Source organism: Heteronotia binoei, chromosome 21, assembly GCF_032191835.1.
Source record: "Heteronotia binoei isolate CCM8104 ecotype False Entrance Well chromosome 21, APGP_CSIRO_Hbin_v1, whole genome shotgun sequence".
NCBI lineage: Eukaryota > Metazoa > Chordata > Lepidosauria > Squamata > Gekkonidae > Heteronotia > Heteronotia binoei.
The window spans coordinates 138,862,406-138,885,360 of NC_083243.1; the positions used below are offsets into that span (position 1 = coordinate 138,862,406).

The window sequence follows — 22,955 nt, forward strand, 5'->3', positions numbered from 1 at the left end:
TAAGTGACTAGTTGCTTCCACAAAGCCTTCTCTCAAAGCCCATAGCTATATAGCCCTCTGCTGTCTGTTGCCCATTTGGGCTAATTGCTGACTCAGAGGGCAGCCAGGATCCTGCTGAGACTCAAGCACCCTCACTCCTAGAAGGGCCAGAATCCTTTCAAAACTCAGGGCTCAGGGAGCATCTTGCTCGTGAGCGTGCCGCCCTCCTCCGATCCCTGAGGTCCCGACGAAGGCGGTCACACACACGTGCCACCCGAGAGGGCGAGGCAGGGGGGCTTGGATCTTCTCCAGCAGGAGGCAGGGGCACTGGTGCAGGTGGCAGGGGCACAGTTTCTTCTGCAGGCTCGGCTTCTTCTGCAGGGCCCCCAGCACCCATGACACTATGCTTGTCACATCGTTGATCCTGGCTTCACCCCCAAGGTCCCCAATTATTTCTCGAATTGGACTTGGCAACCCTACTCCTCCCCATCCTTGTCCCCTGGGGAAGGAAGGAAAGAGCCAGAGCTTCCTTTGCCCAGCTCCCTGGATTCCATGGGAGAAATACAAGAACAGCACCTTTAAGACCAATGAGTGCTAATGTTTTAAGCATGTTTTATTTTAAGTTTTTTTAAAAAATCCTTTAATTGTGTTTGTGTCCTTTATAAAGTTTATATCTCTGCTACCTAATCTTAGATAGGAACACACATGGCCCTGCCTGGCCCAACAAGGTCTCATTTATGTCAGATCCAGCCCTCATAACAAATGAGTTTGACACCCCTGAAGATCTTTAGGGAAAGATTAAGGCTTAAATTGTACCACAAGAAATTCCAGTGAAAGTTTGCTGAAAGACTCATCAAAAGAGGAAGAATGAGCTTGTTAGTAGAAGTGAGAAAGGAAAGCAGAGGATTTTGTACCAGTCACTGGGTCAACACAAGGGTTAATTCTTGAGATCATGTTTCAGGATGTTATACTGGGTCTCTACCGGGAGTGTTTACTTTTATTTTCTGGAGTGGAGCAATGGCATACTGTGTGCGTTATTTGTAAATGATTTTAAATCAACATACCCAGTGGGAAAAGACTGGCCAATCTTCAGAGGAATTTTGCATTTGTAAGTACATAAATATAATGAATAAATGTGACAACTGCATTTCAGGATTGGGAGTATGTGTTATTTGGTATTCTGAACATGAGGAATGAATGGACTAGGAGCACAGAGGCTTATTAAAATATCGAATTCTTACAAGTACTGTTTAGATAATATTGACATCCAGTTTGTTAAATAATATAATGTTTTATGTTGAAATAAGTGGTGTTTTGCTACGTGAGGCCAAAGCTCAAACATGATATAAAAGTAAGACACAGGTAGCTGGCAGCATGTGACTATGGAATGTGTCTCGTCAACATTCCGAACTGATAAGCTGCTGGCAGGAGCACATGATAAAAACCTCTGAGTTTCCAATTTCCGTTTTGACTTAGAAGAATGAGAACAAAAAAATCGAAGTGCAGCTACACAAATATCTAGAAGGAATAAATGAACCAGAAATGGGTATGTTAGATATTTTTTATGCTGCTGTTAACAGGGAAATGAATGTCTTAGGCAGCCAGAAAGGATTGTGTAACTCAGGGGTGTTGAATTCATTTGTTATGAGGGCCGAATCTGACATAAATGAGACCTTGTGGGGATGGGCCATGTCAGGAATGGGCTATGTGTGTATCTATTTAAGATTAGGTAGCAGAGATATAGACTTCATAAAGGACACAAACACAATTAAAGATTTTTTCAAAACTTAAAATATGCTTAAAACATTACCACTCGTTGGTTTTAAGGGTGCCTTCTTTGTATTTCTCCCATGGGATCCAGGGAACTGGGCAAAGGAAGCTCTGGCTCTTTCCTTGCTTCCCTAGGGAACCAGGAGGGGGAGGAGCCTCAGCCAATAGAAGGAAGAAAGGCTTGGCTCAGTAGCTCTGTTGTGCAATTGAGAGAGCCTGGCAAAGCTCTGCCTCTTCCTCACCAAGGGAGGAGAAAATAGAGGGTTTGCTCTATACCTCCTGTGTGATTGAGCAAGCCTTGCAAAGCAAGTTGTGATGCAGAAGGAAGCAAGAGAGAGGGAGAAGGAAGCAGATGACAACCAGCTGCTCAAGGGCCTGAAATGAGGCCTCCAGGAGCCTGATTCAGCCCCTGGGCTGCATGTTTGACCTCTGGTGGTGTAACTAGTATATCCTTTGGACTTCATGGAGAGTCTGAGACCTTTTGGATTAAAAAAAGAAACAACTAAGGGGGAACATTATACAATTTTTTAAAAATCATGCATGGGGTAGGGACCAATGTTCCCGCTAAGCTGTGGTGTCTTGTGAGCAAAAATTCTACTTTGTGAGCTATTGGTATTAAAGCTGTGAGCTACTGCATGAATTAGTTTGCTCTAGGGCCATTTTTCCTGAGCTGAGGCAAAAATGTGTGAGCTGGAGGCTAAAAAATTGTGAGCTAGCTCACACTAACTCAGCTTAGAGGGAACAGTGGTAGGGACAGTGGACAGAGAGAACTTTTTCTGCTCCTAAAATACTAGAACTCAGGGGCATCCAGTTAAGCTGATGGGCAGGTGATTAAGTATCGACCAAAGGGAAATTGCTTTACTCAGCTAGTGATTAAAATAGGAAATTTGTTGTCTGAGGATGAAGCAATGGCCACAGGGGTAGACAGCTTTAAAATGGGATTAGAAAGATTTTTTGGAGGTTGGGTCTATCTGTGGCTACTAGCCCTGGTAACTTAAAGGGGCCTCTACATTCAAACCTCTGAATACCAATACCAGGAAGCAACATAAATATAATTGTAATTATTATTACTACTATTCCAACTAGGAGTAAGGCCTGTTGTGAAGAAAAATACAATGGACTCTAGAAGGAGGCTCTGGGTGAGTGCCCGCCCTTGCTGTCTTCCCACCCACCCAAGTGAAGGCATTCACTCCCCAACATACACACCTCAAAGGGAGCTGATCTCTGCCATCTGAAGAGCAGTTGTAATTCTGAGTGATCTCCAGACCTCACCGGGAGATTAGCAACACTGGTTCCCCAGGAGGAAATGTCACGGTATCTGTCTGAGGTCTCGCCACTCCTCAAACCCCATCCTTTCTAGACCCCACCCTTAAATCTCCAGGAATGTCCTAACCTGGAGTTGGCAACCCTGCAGTCTCTATATAGGAAAAAGGACAATCTTTCTTCACAGCCAAAGGAGCTTACATCATTCTCCTCATTGCTCTCTCCCTCCTCCCCAATCTGAACAACAACCCTGTGAGGCTTCCCTATCTCCTTCTCAGGCAACCATCCTGGGGTGAGGCTGAGGGGAGGAGGGAGAGAGAGAGAGAGAGAGAGGAAAGAGGCAGGAAAGACAGTAAAAGTGGGACAGCCATGCCCTCTGTGGAAACACTTCCGGCAATGCCAGGCTCCCTGGCTATATCAGTGGCCTTTGGAGGCTGCGTGTGCTGGGAAACTGTCTATGTGGGCTGTTGATAGGGCGGCTGCCAGTGGCAGCAATGATGTCTTTTGTGAGGCCACAGTAGAGCAGCAGGCCTTTCTGAGGTTGATTGACAAAAAAGCAAGCCAGAGAAAAGCATCGGAGATGTGCCTCTTCCTGAGGTAAGACTGTTTTGGTGGTTTGTTCAACATTCCTGGGCCTGCAGTAGGTGGGAGCAGGGAGCCAATGGGAGGCCAGAGATGGTGACAGATGGTTCCTTAGCCATTAGTTGATACCCCACTTGTAACCAGTGAGGGAGCTGGGATTTGCCACCACATCATGGGTTTTATTACATCATCATCTTCTTCTTCTTCATCATCAATTTGACTTAATGAATAACCCCATCCTGGTCAAAGGTGGGCTCTGGGTGATATACAACAATAGATAAAACAATAAATAAAACAAGATTTCAGATAAAACCAGTTTCAATCTCAGTGATGTCTTATTAAATCACTGCAGTTTTAGATTTCAGATATCAAACACTGCATCAGGGTGGGGAGCCCTTGAAAAGGGTACTGAGGAGAGAGGTAACAGCATGGCAACCGTTGCTGTCCTTAGGGGAAAGCCTGGCAGAATATCTCTGCTTTACATGCCCTACAAAACTGTGGAAGATCTCGAGGGGTCCTGGTATCTTCAGGCAGAACGTTCCATGAAGTCAAGTGGAACACTCTGCCTGAAGATACCAGAGGACAGATGGACCTCTTTAGGGCCAGGGATCACAATAGGGGAAGGCTGTAGCCTCTGTGCCCTGTTGTTGACATCCAGAGTAACTGAAAAGATGCTGAACTGGATGGACAGATCCAACAGGGCTCTTGTGTTCTTAGGACTTTGCTGTCCTGCCACTGGGCTTGTTTCTTATTGAGGCAAGCTGCATTTGCCTGTTTAATTTAAACTTGGTTGTATGTAAACTCCTGGCAACCAAACCTTTAAAATTTCAATTTATTTACCCACATCACAGAATATAACTAAATTTTAACGGGATTGCCAACAGTTGTTTAACTTAAATACCCATGTATTAATGCAATATGAAGCTTAATCTATTAAAGCAATTGTATCGATCAACCAACTTCATTTAAATTTTTAATCCAAAATGTGCAGTTTTTAAGGATAAGGTTTCTCTTGTAATCTTTAACAGGGTGTGCAGTCCCCCCCCCCAACCCCCCCCCCCCCATATATGAACAATCAAATGTGTTTATTCTTTTAATTCCTGGTCCCTGATCACATTACATTTTCTTTCTGTGTAGAGAATAGCAATGGGTCTTGGGCCTGTCTGTTTCCACACAGCCTCCTTCCCAGTCCCTGTGGGAGAAATGATCAACTTATTGGGGGAACCTGCATTTATCTGAATGTGGAATATTTTTGAGTAAGTGAGTGTAAGAGTGAACAGAGGACGAGTACAGGTACCTGATGCCTACTGCCAATTTAACCACTGTTTCAATTGCAAATGAAAGAAGTTTCTGAACAGATTGAGCTTTTAAGTATCAGCAGAACATGCTGTAACTTGGATGCTCAGGTGTTTCTAAACTTTCATTCTGGGAGCTAGTTTTATCTGTGGGTGGTGATAGTCTTATATCTTGACAATCTGCCAGAATAATACTCTCCTGTAGATTAGAAATTACAGCTTCTGGCACACTGAATTGATGACTTAATTATTAAGTAGAAAGCCATATGTGTGGTCTCAGGGAGATTGAGTTTGAGCAACCTCATGTTTATTTTCCCTCCTATCCAATTGCATATTTGTATATGTGGTTACGAAAGGGACAGAATTCTTATGAACCACTGCAAGCTATGGCCACGCCATTTTTTTTCACTTTTTGTTCTAGCATAGTGAGAATTATAGCTGCCAAGGAATAGTCTTCTGCTTTCCTGTATCATTATTCCCAGATAATTTATTGTTTCCTTGAGGAATCCCTGAGCTGGATGGGCCAGGCTAGCCTGATCTCCTCAGATCTCAGAAGCTAAACAGGATTGGCTCTGGTTAATATTGGGGTGAAAGACCACCAAGGAAGTCCAGGGTTACTACGCAGAGCTGGGCAATGGCAAATCACTCTAATGTCTCTTACCCTGAAAACCCTGTGGGATCACTGTGACTCAATGGCACTTTCCACCACCACCAGAGGAATCTTCCAACGTAGTTTTGCTCGGAGGAAGAAGTGGTCAGAAGCGTTCTGCAGTTTTTGGAGCTAGAACTTGTTGCTGGATTAAGTAACACAATATTAGGCTAGACAAGATGCTTCTTATTACTGTGTGTCATTTTTAGACCATCCTCTCTACTTTGGGAGCCATAGCGATTGTTGTGAAAGTCTGTTACCAGTCCAATGACCATCATTACTTCATTCTCAAAAATTCCTTTGCCTTAGTTGGGGGAATGGGAAACATCTCCTCCTGTATACCATGGTGGGTCTGTTCCACATTTTGTGCTTGTGCTTCATGTTCTTCCATTATCTCACACACTCAGCAGAACGGAGGAGGCAGTGCAAACCACTGGAGTGAGACTAACTTCAGTCTCCTCATTTTGTTGAATAACTACAGAAATTCTACTCTCTTCTTCCTTGGCTTTGGAAAATATCTGTGTTGGAGTAAATCTTTCTGGAATGTCTGAGAAAGGGAGGGCCTAGCAGCTGGTCCATTGTGCCATGGCAAATGATAGCAATTCCTGTCCATTACTATCCTTAGTAAGCATGTCTGGTCTAAGTGGGCTACAATGTATGTTGAACTTGCTTAGGGACATTCTACACATACCTATGCAGAATGAACACAATTTTTTTAGCATTTGAAATATTCACCAGCTTAACTGAAATAGCACAACAGACATACAGTTTTGGAATGTAAAGCTATTTGTTAGTCATGTAATATGTTGAATTTGAATTTTCCCTGCTAATCTCTTCTCATATTTTATACCCTGCATGTGACTACAAATAATAAGTCCAAATCCAAAATTAGTGATATCTCATAGATGAGCAAAGGGACAAAACCAAAATCAGGAATGGGAACCCACCTAAACATTACATATGTGGCCACAATAAGTATTCAATGTTGCAATGCTATGCAGCTTCAGCTGCTCCGGCACAGAACATAAAAATGCTGAATTCAGTATTTATGATCCATTTAATGCATTGCTCCTTCTTGAAAAAACATATGGAGTACTCAGGCAAGCTGTGGCGGGGCGGGGGGGCGCTCTTATGTCTTTGTGAGAACAGGGTAGCCAGCAGTTCTCAAACGACAGGGCTTATTTTTAGGCATTAGTCCCAGCCTGAAATAAACTGGAAAGCTGGGGAGTGTTCCGATAAACATGGAGTAAAACAGAGACAGGAAATAGAGGGTCTTGGGGTAATGAGTTCCAGCCAGTCTTGAAACAGAAAGCTAGACAAGGCATTACTTGAAATACTTTCTCTATGACAGCCTAGCAATTTTTAGCTTGTTATTTTACCATTAAAAAGAACACTCTCACTGAAGAATTCGACTGAGCTAGAGAAGCTTCCTTTTTTCTTCTCATTTTCCTGGGACCATCTGGCATTATGCATCTTTTGAAGCCTTTAGAATGATATTACTGCCTGTTGCTGATTGATCTCTACTTTAAAAACAACAACAAAACCAGATGCTCTGGTTGGGGAGGAGGGAATGCAAGCTGAAGTTTATGGGGTTGTGTATATACACCCAGCAGAAGAGTTTAGAATAAGCCTGAGGGACAATTTTAAATTAAATATATGCAGAGTTTCAGCTTATTAGAAGTGGAGAGAGAAGCAGGGGGAAGTAGGAGGCAACTAGAGAGAGCAAGAAAGAAGAAAGATTGTAGTCTCCAGAACAAAGCTGTGATTGCTCTGAACCCAGGAGATATAATTGCTGAGATGGGCCCAAAGCATGGATAGCGACATTGATATTTACAAACATTTCACCTGGCTGAAGAGGGTAAGTGACTCTCTTCACTGTTCTATCGCTTCACAAGTTTGAGGAAAGAGAAAACTGTCCCGCTCTGTGAAGGAAACAGTAAGTTATCCCCTGGTTTGAAACTTTTGCTCTGTGAAGGAGAAAATTGGAGGGGAGGGGAGATACTATTTTGCATTTTTTTAAATATAGTGGGGCAGTTTTCAGCAAAAGATAAAGCATTGAAAAATTGGCATCAAAATGGAACTTTCAAAGTGGCATTTTAAATTGAATCCTATTTAAGAATGGTAATTAAAAAAACTGCATTAGTTTTCTAAAGAGTAACTAACCCTTTCTTTACAGATGGCATTCCGTCTACAGATACTGGACATTTGTGTATTTTTTAGAAATTAGACAAGATTACTTACAGCTCAATCAGCAACCAAGTTTTTGGGATTTTCTACCAGCTTGATTAAAATTGATTTAATCCTGTTGGGGTTAATTATACACTCAATTCAGCTAGCACATAAAGACCATGATTTTTATGAGTCTACTACTGATAAATATTCTGCTATATTTTTGGTTGTTGCTTTCTTAAGTATTACTTTTAACTCGTATTTCATCTACAGGGAAGGTGGAGACAGGGAAAGTAATGCATAAAACATATCCCCCCCCCCCCCCCCCCCCGCTTTGAGGTATTTTCCACACTTTCATTATGGTTCTGCATAGCAACCCTTCTGGCTCCAGTAAAAATAATCACTTCTCATTAAACATATTCAGAGTCACTGTATTGAATCTGAATGATACTAATTAGAACTGAAAACTGTACCTTTTAAATGCTTTAAATAAGTATAACACAGGCACTTTTGGTAGAATTCTGCAGTGTTATGCTCTGTTGCTGATTGAACTTTAAGAAAACTGGAATCATCAGCTGTGTTTTGTGTTAATGAAAGTAGATGCCTTGGATCCATAATCCTTATATTGTGAGGCTGGGGAAGGGGGGAGGGTCAGAAGAACAAAAATGGACATTAATACTGTACTTCAAAAGGCTTTTGCTTGTAGATAATAAAAATGACATCATTTTATTATTTGAGTAGCAACTGGGGTTTTAATTTCTAAATTAAGTCATTAAATTTGTGACTTGGATACATCATGCCTTTTCAAAACATAAAGTACAATTGAAGGTGCATAATAATCAGAAGACTACTAGCATTTACTGTAAATTAAGGCCATTAGGGCATATTGTTTATTTTAATCCACACATGATGTTCTCAGTAAGGAGATTTTAGAAAGCCAGAGTAATGATGGCAGACTTACTTAATCTCTGACTTCCTATGACAAAAGAGATCATGACACTGTGTAACATTCCTGTAGGAAATTTCATTCTTGAAACTGCAGGCATATAATTGGGTTATGTCCAAATGAGACATGCCGTACCAAATAGGAGTATTCTGTTAATGCAGCCTATACAGACTCTGCTTTTATTCAGCGGAAATGGAAATGTGATGGAATTGCAGTAGATGGGAGTAGTTCCTCTTTTAGTAGAGTTCTAGCCCTTCTACTGACTGTGGCTTTTAAAGAATGGTGCATGCAGTGTGGGTAGAGTATGTATAGTAGGTCAGTTGGAAATTATATCAGGAAGTGCAGTTAGAAAACTCCAGGCCCCTCTGAATTCCTCCCAGGGAAAACTGTATTTTCATTGTGCTCATAAGCCTATTTGATAATTTGCAGAAATCTGTGCAGTGAATGTTTTCTTCAGCACACAGTCCCATTGCCATTGCAAGTTTGGGCACTGGTTGAGGTAGCACATGATAGTAAACTGATGCTCTTTCCTTCACTGGAGGGTGGGGGGTTGGACTTCCATCAGCTCTCATTGATAAATGCCAAAGAACACTCCACAGTTTCTCTGAGAGGAGGATAGGTGAAGGAGGCATAGCATCTATTCTGATTTTGTATTTGGCTATATAGCATAGTTGGATTTGTGGTATAATATAGTCTCTGAGTTTCAACAGACAGAGAAGAGAGAGAGGAGTAGAAGAATAAATATAGAATTGACAGTTTCACCCACCCCGCCCTCCTAGATTTGCCAGGTCTTACCTTGCTGCCAGTGGGGGGACTTCCCATAGAGCTTTTTTTACCAAAATGCTAGAGCATCTCTTGCATGATTGCCTGGAACAATTACACCACTTCCGGTTGACATCATCACATCAGGCACTGATGGAAGTCTTCAGGGCAGGGCTTCCCCCATGGCCAATACTGCGCCAATGGGTTGGAGGCCCCGAAATTGGGGGAACCCCACCCCCAGTGGGAGTATGGGAACCCTATACCCTTTGCATTTGCTCAGTAGCTCATGCAAGCCAAATCATAGCAGTTAATTGGCTTATATAACATTTATCTACTTTACTTGGACCAGCTGAAGGTCTCATATATGAGTTTGTAGCTCTCATTCAAACAAACATTGATACAAAATACCTAACATTCATAACAAAATACTAAGGCAGCATGATGGAGGTGAACCAAAACAAACAACAGCTTCTTCTTTCATGAGGCATAGTTTTTAAAGGGGAAATTCTCTTATCAAGGAGACCTGGAGTTAAAAGGAGAGGAGGGCTTGATTGTACCTGTTCCTTTATTTAAGGAGGGTTGCATGGAATGTGAACTGGTCCAAAAGTGTACTTTTCAACTTTGGTTTGAATTATGTTCATACAGTGTATGTTTTGTCTTTATTGTTGAATCTCCTTCCCATAACATTGATTTTCTACCAAGAAAGGTAAGATCACTGTGTACTGGATTTCAATCATATTGATACTAAGAGTTGGTTTACCTCCTGTCGCCCCCAGGTCTGGATTTACCTCCCAGCCCCCTTTCATTTGAACATAGTCCACCATGGTGCTTCTTGAATACCATTTGCCCAGTCATATCCCTATCCACATAGAGTTAAAAAGTAACATTACAATCCTAAAATGGAGGCATTAAAACTTCAAGGTATCCACTTGTGGAGATGTAAAACAAGCCCAGTAATAGAAGTCTTAATATCATGCATTCACACATGTAGTGCTTTTTATGTTTATTATATACACAGTACTTGAAATATGCCTTAAATGTGTCCTAACTGCAAAGAAATGATGAGACTGATAAGCACCCAGATGGTAATAGTGCAATTAAGGTCAAACAAATTGTCCATAAAGCTCTAATGTGGCATTGGATTGACAAATGTCTCAGTTCTTCCCATTGTTATCCTGTGTGCATGGAAAAATCTAGTCAGATTCTGTTCTGTTTCTCCAAACATAAGTTCAGGTTTCTCAGGTGTGATGTCTTCAAAAAGGAAGCTGAACTACTGAATAGATAGTTGGATGCCCACATTCTTTGCTTTCTTTTCATTTGCCAATTCTCATTTTTCTTTTTTTTTTTAAAAAAAGGCAGAATACACTGGACGTGTCTCAATTGCTATACTTTTCTGCACAAGCAGTTGCCTTTATGACCACATGGATTTTATTCAGTATCCCAGATGGGATATAATGACTTTACTTGAACAAGCAAAGCAAACAAAGCTTATGATAGCTGCAGTTTATAGACCGGGAAAAATTCAACTGATTGATGTTCCACATTGAACCCTATTATCTTTTTTTGTGTTTATTTAAATGGTTTTTGATTGCTTCTTCATAGAAGTAAGACAGCTGTTCACACAAAACTGTGTAGGGCTACCAATGGGATTCTTGAGGCTTGCTGTAGGGGTTCCTCTTCAATTACTCCCAGGGCCTTTTTTTAGCCCAGGAATGCAGGGGGAATGGCCTAATTTGCAAATGAATTCATGCTGAGCTTTGTCTTTTTAAAAAATCCCTGCGTGAAACAATGGTGATGTCAGGAGGGGTAACCTAATATGCAAATGAGTTCCTGCTGGGCTTTTTCTGCAGAACCCCTCATGCTTACTCCACGTTTCAGTCTGCCACCATTATATTCTGTAGTGTGTGGGTCTAGTTCTTGTTCTCTGTCCCTTTGACTAAAACTTATTCATGATGTAATCAACAATGCTGAGTATTTATCTCTGACTTTCCCTTATAATGTTACCTAAGCCCTCTCACCTGTGTCCAGAATTGCTTAGATCATCTCTGTGGCCATTCAGACCATGTGGTATCTCTCCTCAAATCCTGCCTTTCCACAGGATTGTTCAATCAACAAATGGAGGGAAAATAAAATCACATTCATTGCTATATAATGAACAGAGCCCATGCATGTAGAACTAGAGTTGCCAAGTCCAATTCAAGGGGACTTTGGGGGTGGAGCCAGGAGCAAGGGTGTGACAATCATAAATGAACTCCAAGGGAGTTCTGGCCATCACTTTTGAAAAGACCACACACCATTTTAAATGCCTTCCTTCCGTAGGAAATAATGAAGGATAGGGGCACCTTCTTTTGGGGCTCATAGAATTGGACTTCCTGGTCCAATCTTTTTGAAACTAGGGGAGTATTTTGGGAGGAGGCACTGGATGCTATACTGAAAATTCGGTGCCTCTACCTCAAAAGACAGCCTCCCGAGAACCCCAGATACCCGCAGATCAATACTGATCAATTTCCTATGGGAAACACATCAATTTCCTATGGGAATAAGTCTCCATAGGGAATAATGAAGTGCCAAGCAGACGTTTCCATCCCCAACCTCCATTTCTGGTGACCCTGAAGTGGGGGGAGGACCTCCAAATCAGGGATTCCCTGCCCCCACCTGGGGATTGGCAACCCTAACACACACTCACTTGCTCTGAAACGAAACCAAAACAAACGGAGGGACTCTGCTTTGAGGAAGCGAACTCCTTCTGACCCTTCCCAATGAAGTACTTCCTGCTTCCTGCTCTTATTTAAAGATACACACACACACATTTTAAAATGGAACCTTTTTTGCAGGTTTCTAAAGCTGCCGGAGATCTACAGGTAGGTGGTGGCTGTGGGGAGCGGGGCTTCCCCTGCAGGCCAGCTGACTGGGGGCGGGAGGAAGCCTGTAAAACCGGGGGATCCCACGCTGGGACCTGGGGATTGGGAAGCCTATGTAGAACCTGTGCACTTTATTTTTGCAAGTTATCGTGTTCTACATATAGAACAAACCTGAGCCCTTCCTTTTGAAGTTCTCTGTAGTTTCTTCTTACCCTCAGATATCTCTGCTATCTATTAAAATAATTCCTTGCCATTGCTCTTTACTATACCAACTGTATCACTCTCAACCATCTAAAGATCCCCTGATATCATAAACAATTCTGTCCATTCTTTCTTATTGCCCCTTCTTCCTGATATGCAGATCATGAACACCTAAATGGTACTCCCTCTCTCTCTCCAAAACTCAGCTCAAAACCTACTTTTTCATGAAATTTTGGCTTGAACCCCCCCCCCCAAATAATACTCATCCTGTATTTTGAAATTAACCCTAAATACATTCTAACAGTAGTTTCCCACCTTAACATTCCTTCACTTTATTGTCTTTTGTTTGTACCTAACCCAAACATTCTGTTTGAACTTGAGATGCAGCACTTTTGTATGGCATTATATAAACAAGAGTTAGAAATGGAAAGTCACAGAATGAATAATTGAAACAGGTTAAAAGTCGTGTATATATATATATATGCATGCTTTTCACCCATCCAGCTTGCTTCATATAAATTGAAGCATACTTCAGTGTACTCCCTGGGGTCAGAGTCTTTCTTCAGAATTTTGGAGGGGCCTTTGGGGTGAGTTACCCTTAAGGAAGAGGGGTGCCTTCCAGCTGGATGTATTAAGCCCATCACTCCCAATGCAGAGGGGGCCCTTGCCCCCACCTACTTGCAAACGCATACGTATAAACATTTCTGGTCCTTCCTTCAAGGAGCCCAATGCTCACTCTGTCTATCTGTCTGTCTGTTGCGTGAGTCTGTGTGTATACACACAGAGTGTGTTAATGGAGAATAATGGTAATAATTGTTTAATCAAATCACAATTTCGTGTGAAGAGCCAGGAAATGACAGATTGAGGGTTTACTATGGAACTTCAGGACAGGGTAGATTGATATCAATCATTTTCCATTTATTATTCAGATACTTCTTAAATAAATTCTCATACTCATTGATTGATATAAACATAAGAACATACTAATTTGATTTAAACCTGAATGCAGCTTTTAAATTACTTCAGAGAGTACATAATAGGTGCCTTACTGTTTTAAGTTTAATATTGTTGCAACTTTAGAAAAGTGCCATCAAGTTGCAGCCAGTTGATGGCAATCTCTCATAAATTTTTCAAGGCAAGAGATATACAGAATATATAATAAATTGTTTCTTTTTAAATAACTTAATGCTTATGGTTCCAAATAGTCTCTCCTTTACTATCTTCAGCCTTTACAGGTTTTTGTAGATGGATGCTGGTTGTCATCAACATTAGAATGTCTCCCCAGCACTCATAGACTGACATACACAATACTGACATACTAAATACAACACTGGTTCATTTATTTATGACTTCCCCCTTTCCTCCCAGCAGCCATCTCCACTCCCAGTGTTGAGGTTTTGAGTCCTGCATAATTGTTCCAGTTGTCTACCTCACTGCTCTCTGCAGTCCTTAAGCCACGTCTGAAAGCTTTCATGTTGAATAGGAAAAGCGTGGATACCTCTTAGTGGCTTGAGGAAAAATCCTACACTAAAAATACAACATTCTTTCAACACAGCCAGTAAACAGCTGCCAACACTTGAAAAATATGAATGTTCATAAACCAGATGTTGCAGAAGCTTTCTATTCTTATAACGTTTAAGTGACTATGAGAAGATCCTGACATGAAGCCAGGACAGGGTTCATTCCAAAAGCATCCACATAATATGGCCTTGAGCTAATTGTAATGTTTTATTTTTCTTGTTACGTTTGCCCAAATGATAGACAGTAGCTGAAAAGAGATAGACTGAAACAGAGCAGCTGTTTGCTTAGTAGGTTAGCTTGTCTGGACTGCATTTGTCTGTTCTTATTACAGTGTACTATAGTTGATGGTTTGGCGTAGTTGATATTTTCTTCTTGAATTACTTTTTTCCAATGTGAATATTGGCTAATGTAGTTCCAACCTAGAAGCATCAATCAGGGTTCGAAGACTTGTAGTATGTTATCTATTTATGATTTTATGAAGGTCTTATGTCCAACTGTAAACACATGGCGAAACAGGATTTGGGACTATTTTATTCTCAGCAAGCTGGCTTACCTAAACAAAGATGCCCCCAATGTTATATGGAAAGAAAATTATTGACTTACGGAACCCAGTGGTGACATATCTAACTGAACAAGACATTTTACCAAAAAACGTACTGTATCAGAACCTGATTTACTTCTAGGAAAGGAAAGGTCCCCTGTGCAAGCACCAGTCATTTCCAACTCTGGGGTGACGTTGCTTTCACAACATTTTCAAGGCAGACTTTTTACAGGGTGGTTTGCCATTGCCTTCCCCAGTCATATATGCTTTCCCCCCAGTAAACTGGGTACACATTTTACCAACCTCGGAAGGATGGAAGGCTGCGTCAACCTCGAGATGGCTACTTGAAACCCAGCTCCAGCCAGGGATCGAACTCAGGTCATGAGCAGAGCTTAGAACTGCAGTACTGCAGCTTTAACACTCTACACCACGGGGCTCTTTCTAGAGACTACTTCTAGACGACTTTGTAAATAGTTATCTGAGTTAGTTTGAATGTTGGTACAGGAACCATTTATATACACTATTTTTGAAATTAAAAAGTTGCATTTAAAAAAACAGGAAGCTCTTATGATTTATTTAGTTATTCTTTTTTTCTAGAATGCGATTATTGGTCATGAGATAGTCAAAAACTATTGTAACATGCAAAATAAGATTTTGCCCTGTTAGTAGGCATTTCTGACCCACAGATATACCCTAACATGATCCACCCATTTAATCTATGGCAGATCCACATACTTTTTGTTTCTTGGAGAGATGGAGGTCAAGGGTATGCAGAGTAAGAAATGAGTCCCATCTAACACAGGAGTGTCAAATGTGCAGCCCCCAGAGGGCTCCAATTAGGCCCACCAGCAAATGGCCCTCATCTGCTTCCTTCTCCCTCTCTTGCTTCCTTTGGTCACCATTTTTGTGTTTCTCCCTGCAATGCAGCAAAGCCAAGCAGCCTCTTGCTCTTTCCCTCTTCCTCCTTCCTTTCCCCCAAGGAAGGAGGACAGAGGAGGAGACTCAGCCAATGGACAGACTTGGCTCTGTAGCTCCTCTTTTTGATTGATACAGCCTGGCTCTCTTAATCACACAGCAGAGCTACAGAGCCAAGCCCCTCCACTGGCTGAGGCTTCTCCTCCCTCCTCCAGCTTGGTATAGTGGTTAAGTGTGCAGACTCTTATCTGGGAGAACTGGGTTTGATTCCCCAGTCCTCCACTTGCACCTGCAGGAATGGCCTTGAGTCAGCCATAGCTTTCACAGGAGTTGTCCTTGAAAGGGCAGCTGCTGTAAAAAGCTCTCTCAGCCCCTCCTACCTCACAGGGTATCTGTTGTGGGGGGTGGGGAAGGTAGAGGAGATTGTGACCACTCTGAGATTCAGAGTATACGGCGGGATATAAATCCAATATCTTCTTCTCTCTGGGGGAAGAGGGAGGTGGAGGTGGGAAAGAGCAGAGGCTGCTTTGCTCGGCTGCCTCAATCCCACTGGAGAAATGCGAAAAAAACCACCTCTAAGAACATTAACAAAGTTTTATTCAAGGTTTGAGCTTTTTGCTTTGCTATTCTCTGTATGTTTTTGTGTGTATTGTTAAGCTCGTTTTGTCAGGGCTCTCCTGGATGCAACTGGGTTACCTTCTGCTTTTCACTGTATTCATGCCCTGATCAAGTCTTTCTTAATAGGAAAGCAATGAGAACCGTTTAGATGAGGAATAACCATAATCCACAGTGAGGTGGATTAGGCTAAGAGTGTGTGTCCTGCCCATTTCCTGTGTTGACTGCAGATTTTGAACCCAGGCTTCCCAGATAGTAGGCTGATAGTGACCACTATACTGGCTGTCTCTCTATTCTTGCACTGCCTCATAGGAGTTGCAGTTATTTTTCTGGGGAAGATTATAATTTTATAGATAAACACATAGCCTTCAATTTATGGTGCCTTCACATGTTCTTGACCAGCACACGAAGCACTTACGTACAAAAGCTCACAATTCCCAGACATTTCATGTTTTCCCCTGGGTCCTTGGCCACAAAGATTGACCATGAGATTTCTATTGTGAACAGCAGTAAATCAGAAAAAGGCTTGCAATTTTCAAATACACGCCTTATCAGCATGGTCAAGATTGCTACAGACATTGTCTCCAGATTTTGATGAAATAATTCATAGCAAGAGGTGTCAGTAAACAAAATATTGCAAACCTGGTAATGTTTTAAGCATGTTTTATTTTAAAGTAAAAATCTTTAATTGTGTTTCTCTGTGCCCTATAAAGTTTATATTTCCACTATCTGGCATTATATTTTATGACGCACATGGCCTGGCCCAGCAAGGTCCCATTTATGTCAGATCTGGCTCTCATAACTAATGAGTTTGACACCCCTGGTCTAACCTGTATTCAGCTGACTGAAAATCAGTTTCTTTAAATAAGGCCTTCAGCCTTTCATGATCTGTGAGCATAAGAGTCATGTGACAGGAAGAGGATAAACCAGATTTATAACATCTCTTGTGTCAAAGCTGAGACTCTGAACAACTAGCCAAAAATATCCTAGTGACAGGAAACACAAGTAGGTGGAACATAGTGAGAAATAAGCTGTGGATCAAAGCCAAAGATAAATTGTCTCTACCACTGAGTGGTCTTGCTCCCTTTCTCAGCATGTCTGCAAAGAGATGCATGGCATTCTTGCTCTCTGCATGGCAGGTCTTTCAACAAGACTGTTAAAGAAAATGGTAGCTCTAGGGTTGCCAAACCACAACTGGGGCAAGGGATCCCCCAGTTTGTTGGCCCTCCCCCCACTTCAGGATTATCAGAAAGCAGGAGGGGGGAAATGTCTTTTGTGCGCTCCATTATACCCTATGGAGACCAATTCCCATAGGGTATGATGGAGAATTATCCGTGGGTATCTGGGGCTTGGGGGGCTGTTTTCTGAGGTAGAGGCACCAAATTTTCAGCATAGCATCTAGTGCCTTTCCTCAAAACACCTCCCAAGTTTCAAAAAGATTGGACCAGGAGGTCCAATTCTGTGCGCCTCCAATCCTTCATTATTCCAAATGGAGGGAAGGCAGTTAAAAGGTGTGCAGTCCCTTTAAACATGGTTGCTAGAACTCCCTTTGGAGTTCAATCGTGCTTGTCACATCCTTGCTCCTGGCTCCACCCCCAAGGTCTCCTGGCTCCACCCCCAAAGTCCCCAGATATTTCTTGAGTCAGACCTGGCAACCCAAGGCAGCTCTGTAAGGGCCCATGACCCAGCAGGAGGGGACCCCATTACACCCTTGAAGGACCTGAGCACAGATTGAAGACTCTTGCTCTAGTGGAAATAGTTGCCAAGGTTATGAATACACTTCAGAATGTTAAAATATGGTTTGTCTAATTTTGGAAATAACTGCACACTGTGATTGCAGCAAATTTAGAAAAGGAATATGTAATCTACCCATGAAAGTGTTGGGGAGAGGACAGAGTGAGGTAGCATTCATGCTTTCAGCACATTTGTGGTCAGAGCCATAGATTCATGAAGTCTGGACTAAACCTATGTATGCTGGGTCCCAGGATCCTTTTTAGGCTTCAAGGGAAAATGGAATGTGATCATTAGACCTTATGATTAAATAGCCAGTAGATGACTGGGGAAGGCAATGGCAAACCACCCTGTAAAAAGTCTGCTGTGAAAACGTTGTGATGTGACGTAACCCCAGAGTTGGAAACGACTGGTGCTTGCACAGGGGACTACCGTTTACCTTTAGAATGAGACATCTGTGTATTGGTCTGGCCAGTCTTCTGGCTTTGTCTGATAAACTGAGCAGAACTGTTTTGCTTTTTGTGCTTCATGCTCTACTTCAACCCCTAGCTAAATTCCAAGTGGCGTGCTTTAGCTATGCCATGGGAAGCAATGTTGGCATGGTAGAATTCTTCATTAATTATAAAATTGTACTATGCTTACTTTGAGTTTGGTTTAATATTCCATTTCTTTCTTGTAGTGGTTTAACTATGTGTGTGTATTTTACTATTATTGTCCATGATCTGGTCAGCTGCTGGAACCCTACTTTGCATGCAGAGAGGAGCTTAGTGACAACACACATATGAACATATGAAGCTGCCTTCTACTGAATCAGACCCCCCCCTCGGTCCATCAAAGTCAGTAATGTCTACTCAGACTGGCAGCGGCTCTCCAGGGTCTCAAACTGAGGGTTTTCATGCCTATTTGGCTGGGCCCTTTTTAGTTGGAGATGCCAGGGATTGAACCTGGGACCTTCTGCTTCCCAAGCAGATGCTCTACCACTGAGCCACCGTCCCTCCCCTCCACCGTCCCTCCACAACAAAGCCCCCAAAGCTGTGGTCTTCACACTTAGGAGTTTTCTCTCCTGCCAAGCTGATCTAGCCTGCTGCAGAGATATGTAAAGGTTGTTTGGCAATAGAATTTATTCCCTGGCATAGCATTGGACTTTTAGCATTATTCATTTGTTAATTTTCTATAGCTATAGTTTCGATGCTGCTGGGTTTTGTTTTTGTTTTGCTTGCTCGCTTTTTTGTATTGTGGGCATTTTACTGTGCCTTATAATTCTTTTAAGATACCTTGAGTACTATTTTAGTAGAAATATTCTTTTTTTAAAACAAAAACCCCAAAGTAAATAATATGGAGCCTGATTTCTCCCAGCTATTTCATTTATGAGTTATTTAGTCATACAGCATTTCATATGACGCACACATGCACACAGCTTCAAATCCCTCAGTACAATGAGAAAGGCAGCCCTAGCTATTCCTTTCTCTCCTGTCTTGGGTTATGTGTCTATTCCTTGCCTTGCTGTGTAACATATCTGGTCGTCTCATCGTAGCAGGTGAGGGAATGCAGCAGACAACCAGATGGGGAAAACAGCAGTACAGAAAAATAATGGCTGCTGGTAGATTTACACTGGTAGATTTAAGGTAGGCCTGCTAGACCAGAAAATATAATGCTTTGCATATTTTCTTTTTGGGGACAGAAGTTATTGATAACATATCACTCACCTGGTTATGGGCTGAATCTGGATTTTATCTTTAACAGAATTCCATTACAAAGTAGGCATTGTAATATGAGATCTGACCTTACAGCTGGAACCTATTAGCCCTTGTTGCATCTGTCTCAGAACGATTTTTAGCTTTGTATTATGGCTAAATTGTAGAAATCTGAAGTTCAAAAGTAAAATTTATTTTAAAACCCTGCTATGATGGCCTTTAAAACCCTGCTATGATGACTACTTCCCTCCCTCAGAAGCAAGATTTTCCCTTAGTTTTTCTTTCCCTTTACTGACTGAGTCAGACTGGTAATGTGTTTTTTTCTTTGCTGAAGAACTCTGGCTGTCCCAGTGCTGGATTAAACCCTGTGGAGGTCCCTAGGCAATTAAAATCTTGGGGAGGGGGGGGGGCGGCTTGCAAATTATCTCAGAGTTTGAGTACCCACTCCACTACCCCAGGTGAAATCAGGGGTTGCCATTTTCTGAGGTAAAACCAGTATATGCACAGACTTTTGTTCTTATGTTTCAGGCTGGTGAGTTTCTTAAGCTTTTCCCAGTGACTTGGAATCTTTAAGATGAAAGGCTTTTCTCCCAGTGTTTTCCCAAACACTCCAGTACACTTTGAGTATTCTCTGACTCTTCATTTCCAGAAGGCTGATGCACTAGTTCCAATACCCAAACCCCTTCTCTTGAAACACCAGTACTCAACTTTTCCCAGTTCTTCTGTCTGTTAAACTGCTCTCAGTCAAGGCTAAAAATTCTGAAACTGTCAGCACTTGAATCTTCTCAGCTGGGGCTGAGATCAAACTGACCCTCACCTCAGCATCCAGTTCAGAAGTCTTTCTCTGCTCAGCTGCATACCAATCAAATCTCTTTGAACAGCCTGTTGCTCAAGGCTTTCTGGCTCTGTGAAGAATTAACCCTTCACAGTCCTTTATCTGTTTACACAGCGCTTCTAAGCCTTTAAGACTGTCACACCGGTAAAATGAGTGCTTACTAGCCTTGTTGGGAAAATTTTAAAGCATGTAGTACATTCATGTTATATATAGATATAGCTATGATTGTGTTGTATTTTTAGAGTTCTAATATGATTTCAACTGAATTTCTTAACTTACACTTCTCTTTAGTCTCAGGTGACTCATCCTGCTTCTGTCAGTAATGAAACCTATCAAGAACGTCTGTCAAGGTTAGAAGGTGACAAAGAATCTCTCATACTACAGGTATGTATTATGCAGGTCCATTGACAGATTCTGGAATTTGTCAGTATGCTTGATATCTTTATGGATGAATGTTAACAAGGGAAGAAAAAACAGATCTATATTTTGATAGAATAGAAGAAATCATACCATCAAAATGATGCTCTTGATAGTGCAAGATGTTTCTCATTAATCCACCTCCCCCAAAGCCCTTCATAAAGTAATCCAACATTTTTCATTTCTGCTCATCTGACATATTTCTTACTGTTTCATGTGATTTGACATTACATTTTGGATAAATAAAGGTTATGTAAAAGCAGTCATTTATTATTGATGATATACAATTTTAATTATTTGGCATACACACCCATCATGATCTGTGATATTCCACTACTAGCAATTCTAAAATGTATTGCTTGTGAGAAGAGGAAACACACACACACACAGAGTGTTTGAATGCTAAGCCATCCCTAGAAAGCAGAATCTATATATTTATTGAATTAACTTCATGGAAGAACTGTATGTCAACTTACGTCTGAAAAAGATACTAAGAAAAACATAATTAATGCCATGTTTTTCCTCTGTTCGTAGCCATGGAGTAGAAAAATATTTGATCAACTGCTGATCAATTATTTTTTAAATTTCAGCAAAAATGTTCCACAGGAAATTCTTTATAGCATAATCACTCTTTGGTTCTGCTTCTGAGAGAATTCTTAAAGTTGTTGAGATTTACTTTGCAGAGCTACACATTTTTGTTCTTTGAAAGAATTTTTACTACAACTGTTTCCTGTTTACAAATAATTGTGTGCAGGGCTTTTTTTTTATCAGGAACGCACAGGAATAAAGTTCCAGCTGGCTTAACAATAGGGGTGTGGTCTAATATGCAAATGAGTTCCTGTCAGGCTTTTTCTGCAGAAAAGCTCTGTGCAAAACAATGGTGATGTCAGGGGTGTGGCCTAATATGTAAATAAGTTCCTGCTGGGCTTTTTCTACAAAAAAAGCCCTGATTGCGTGTGACATGAATGTCCTGATATGGGTAGGAAAGCCCTCTTTATTCCAGATTACAAAATCTTTGTCAATCACTAGAGGTGATTCTTGCTCTCCATAGGTGAGGAGCAATGTATCAGCCTGTATTTAGATATGACTGGGTTTGTTTTGCAACAGCTTTCTTCCTAAATCTAGATTACCTGGGAAAAAAGCCTACAATTATATACTTTCCCCAAAGTACAAAAGGTGTGCCTCTCATGACTCATACCTCTGTAATATTTCTTTCTGGATTTTTATTAATACCAAAGTTTTCAGAAAAGAAGGAAGGAGATAGGCATTCTTGGCAGATCTTTGAAGCTTTAAACTTTAACAGTTTAGAATAAACTTGGTTTGATCAGACAGATTTCTAGAGTTGGTTGTTCATGTAGTTTGCTACCATACAAAACTGTTTTGACGGAATAATTTTACAGAAGGTGTGCAAAGGTCAGTGTTTTCACCTTATATTTTGGCTGATTTTAAATAATTCATGTTGTTTTCTCTGGCAGGAGATGACGCCATTCTTACAGCTCCCTAAGAGCTCTTACTAATTCTTTCTTTCACAGCAATTCATGACCTGAACTCTTCGTTCATGTTTTAGCTTGTAATGCTTGGAGTCTGTGAAAAGCAGAGCGTTGCCAATGTTAAAACATGTCCTTTGCATACTAGTTACAAAAGCTTTATTGATAGGTGAGTTGTTCTCCTGTTCTTGTAAGAAGTAAAATAATTGGTTGGCTTCCTGAAGAGTTCTTTCACTGGTTTTCTCCCTGTTTAAGGAAAGAACTGGCAAAAGCTGAAAGGGGTTGTACATGCTCTGAGCCTACTTAAAATATTAAGTCTTCTAAAAGGGCTTTTTGTTCCATTAAAGGTTACGTATTGTAAATGCTAGTGCATGACCTTCAGTGCTCCTTTTCGAACACATTTTTCTAGCTTCCTCCCCCCCCCCTTTTTGTTTTAAAATTGGCCCAAGAAATGCAGACAGTCTCTTCAAAGCCTAACATAGTGGCTATTTTAAGGTAAGAATAAAATTGTCCTTTTGAAAATAGTCACATGTTTAACAGCTTCTGATTTCCCAGTGAATGTAGATGAGGTATATTCAGTGAGAGAATTTCTGTGGTGTAGAGGATGATATGCTGGGGTTAGCCAGGGGAGACCCTGGTTCAGATCCTTACACATGAAACTCACTGGGTGACCTGGGTGTATTTGTTCTTTCTCAGATAACCTACTTCCTTAAAAAGATGGT

General features: G+C 41.3%; 1 protein-coding gene across 3 annotated transcripts in view; it reads left to right on the forward strand.

Annotated features, from left to right (window-relative positions):
• The window catches only part of PPFIBP2 (PPFIA binding protein 2), a 190,957-nt gene that overhangs the window by 70,066 nt on the left and 97,936 nt on the right, over nt 1–22,955 (forward strand). For 2 of the 3 annotated variants that reach the window (XM_060262103.1, XM_060262104.1), the window contains exons 1-2: nt 1,359–1,525; nt 20,621–20,713. In XM_060262103.1, the coding sequence (XP_060118086.1) occupies nt 1,511–1,525; nt 20,621–20,713 (108 nt within the window). In that variant the 5' untranslated portion in view covers nt 1,359–1,510. Of the gene's footprint in view, nt 1–1,358; nt 1,526–20,620; nt 20,714–22,955 lie in introns of those variants that run through there. The other variant, XM_060262105.1, reaches the window with a different exon arrangement.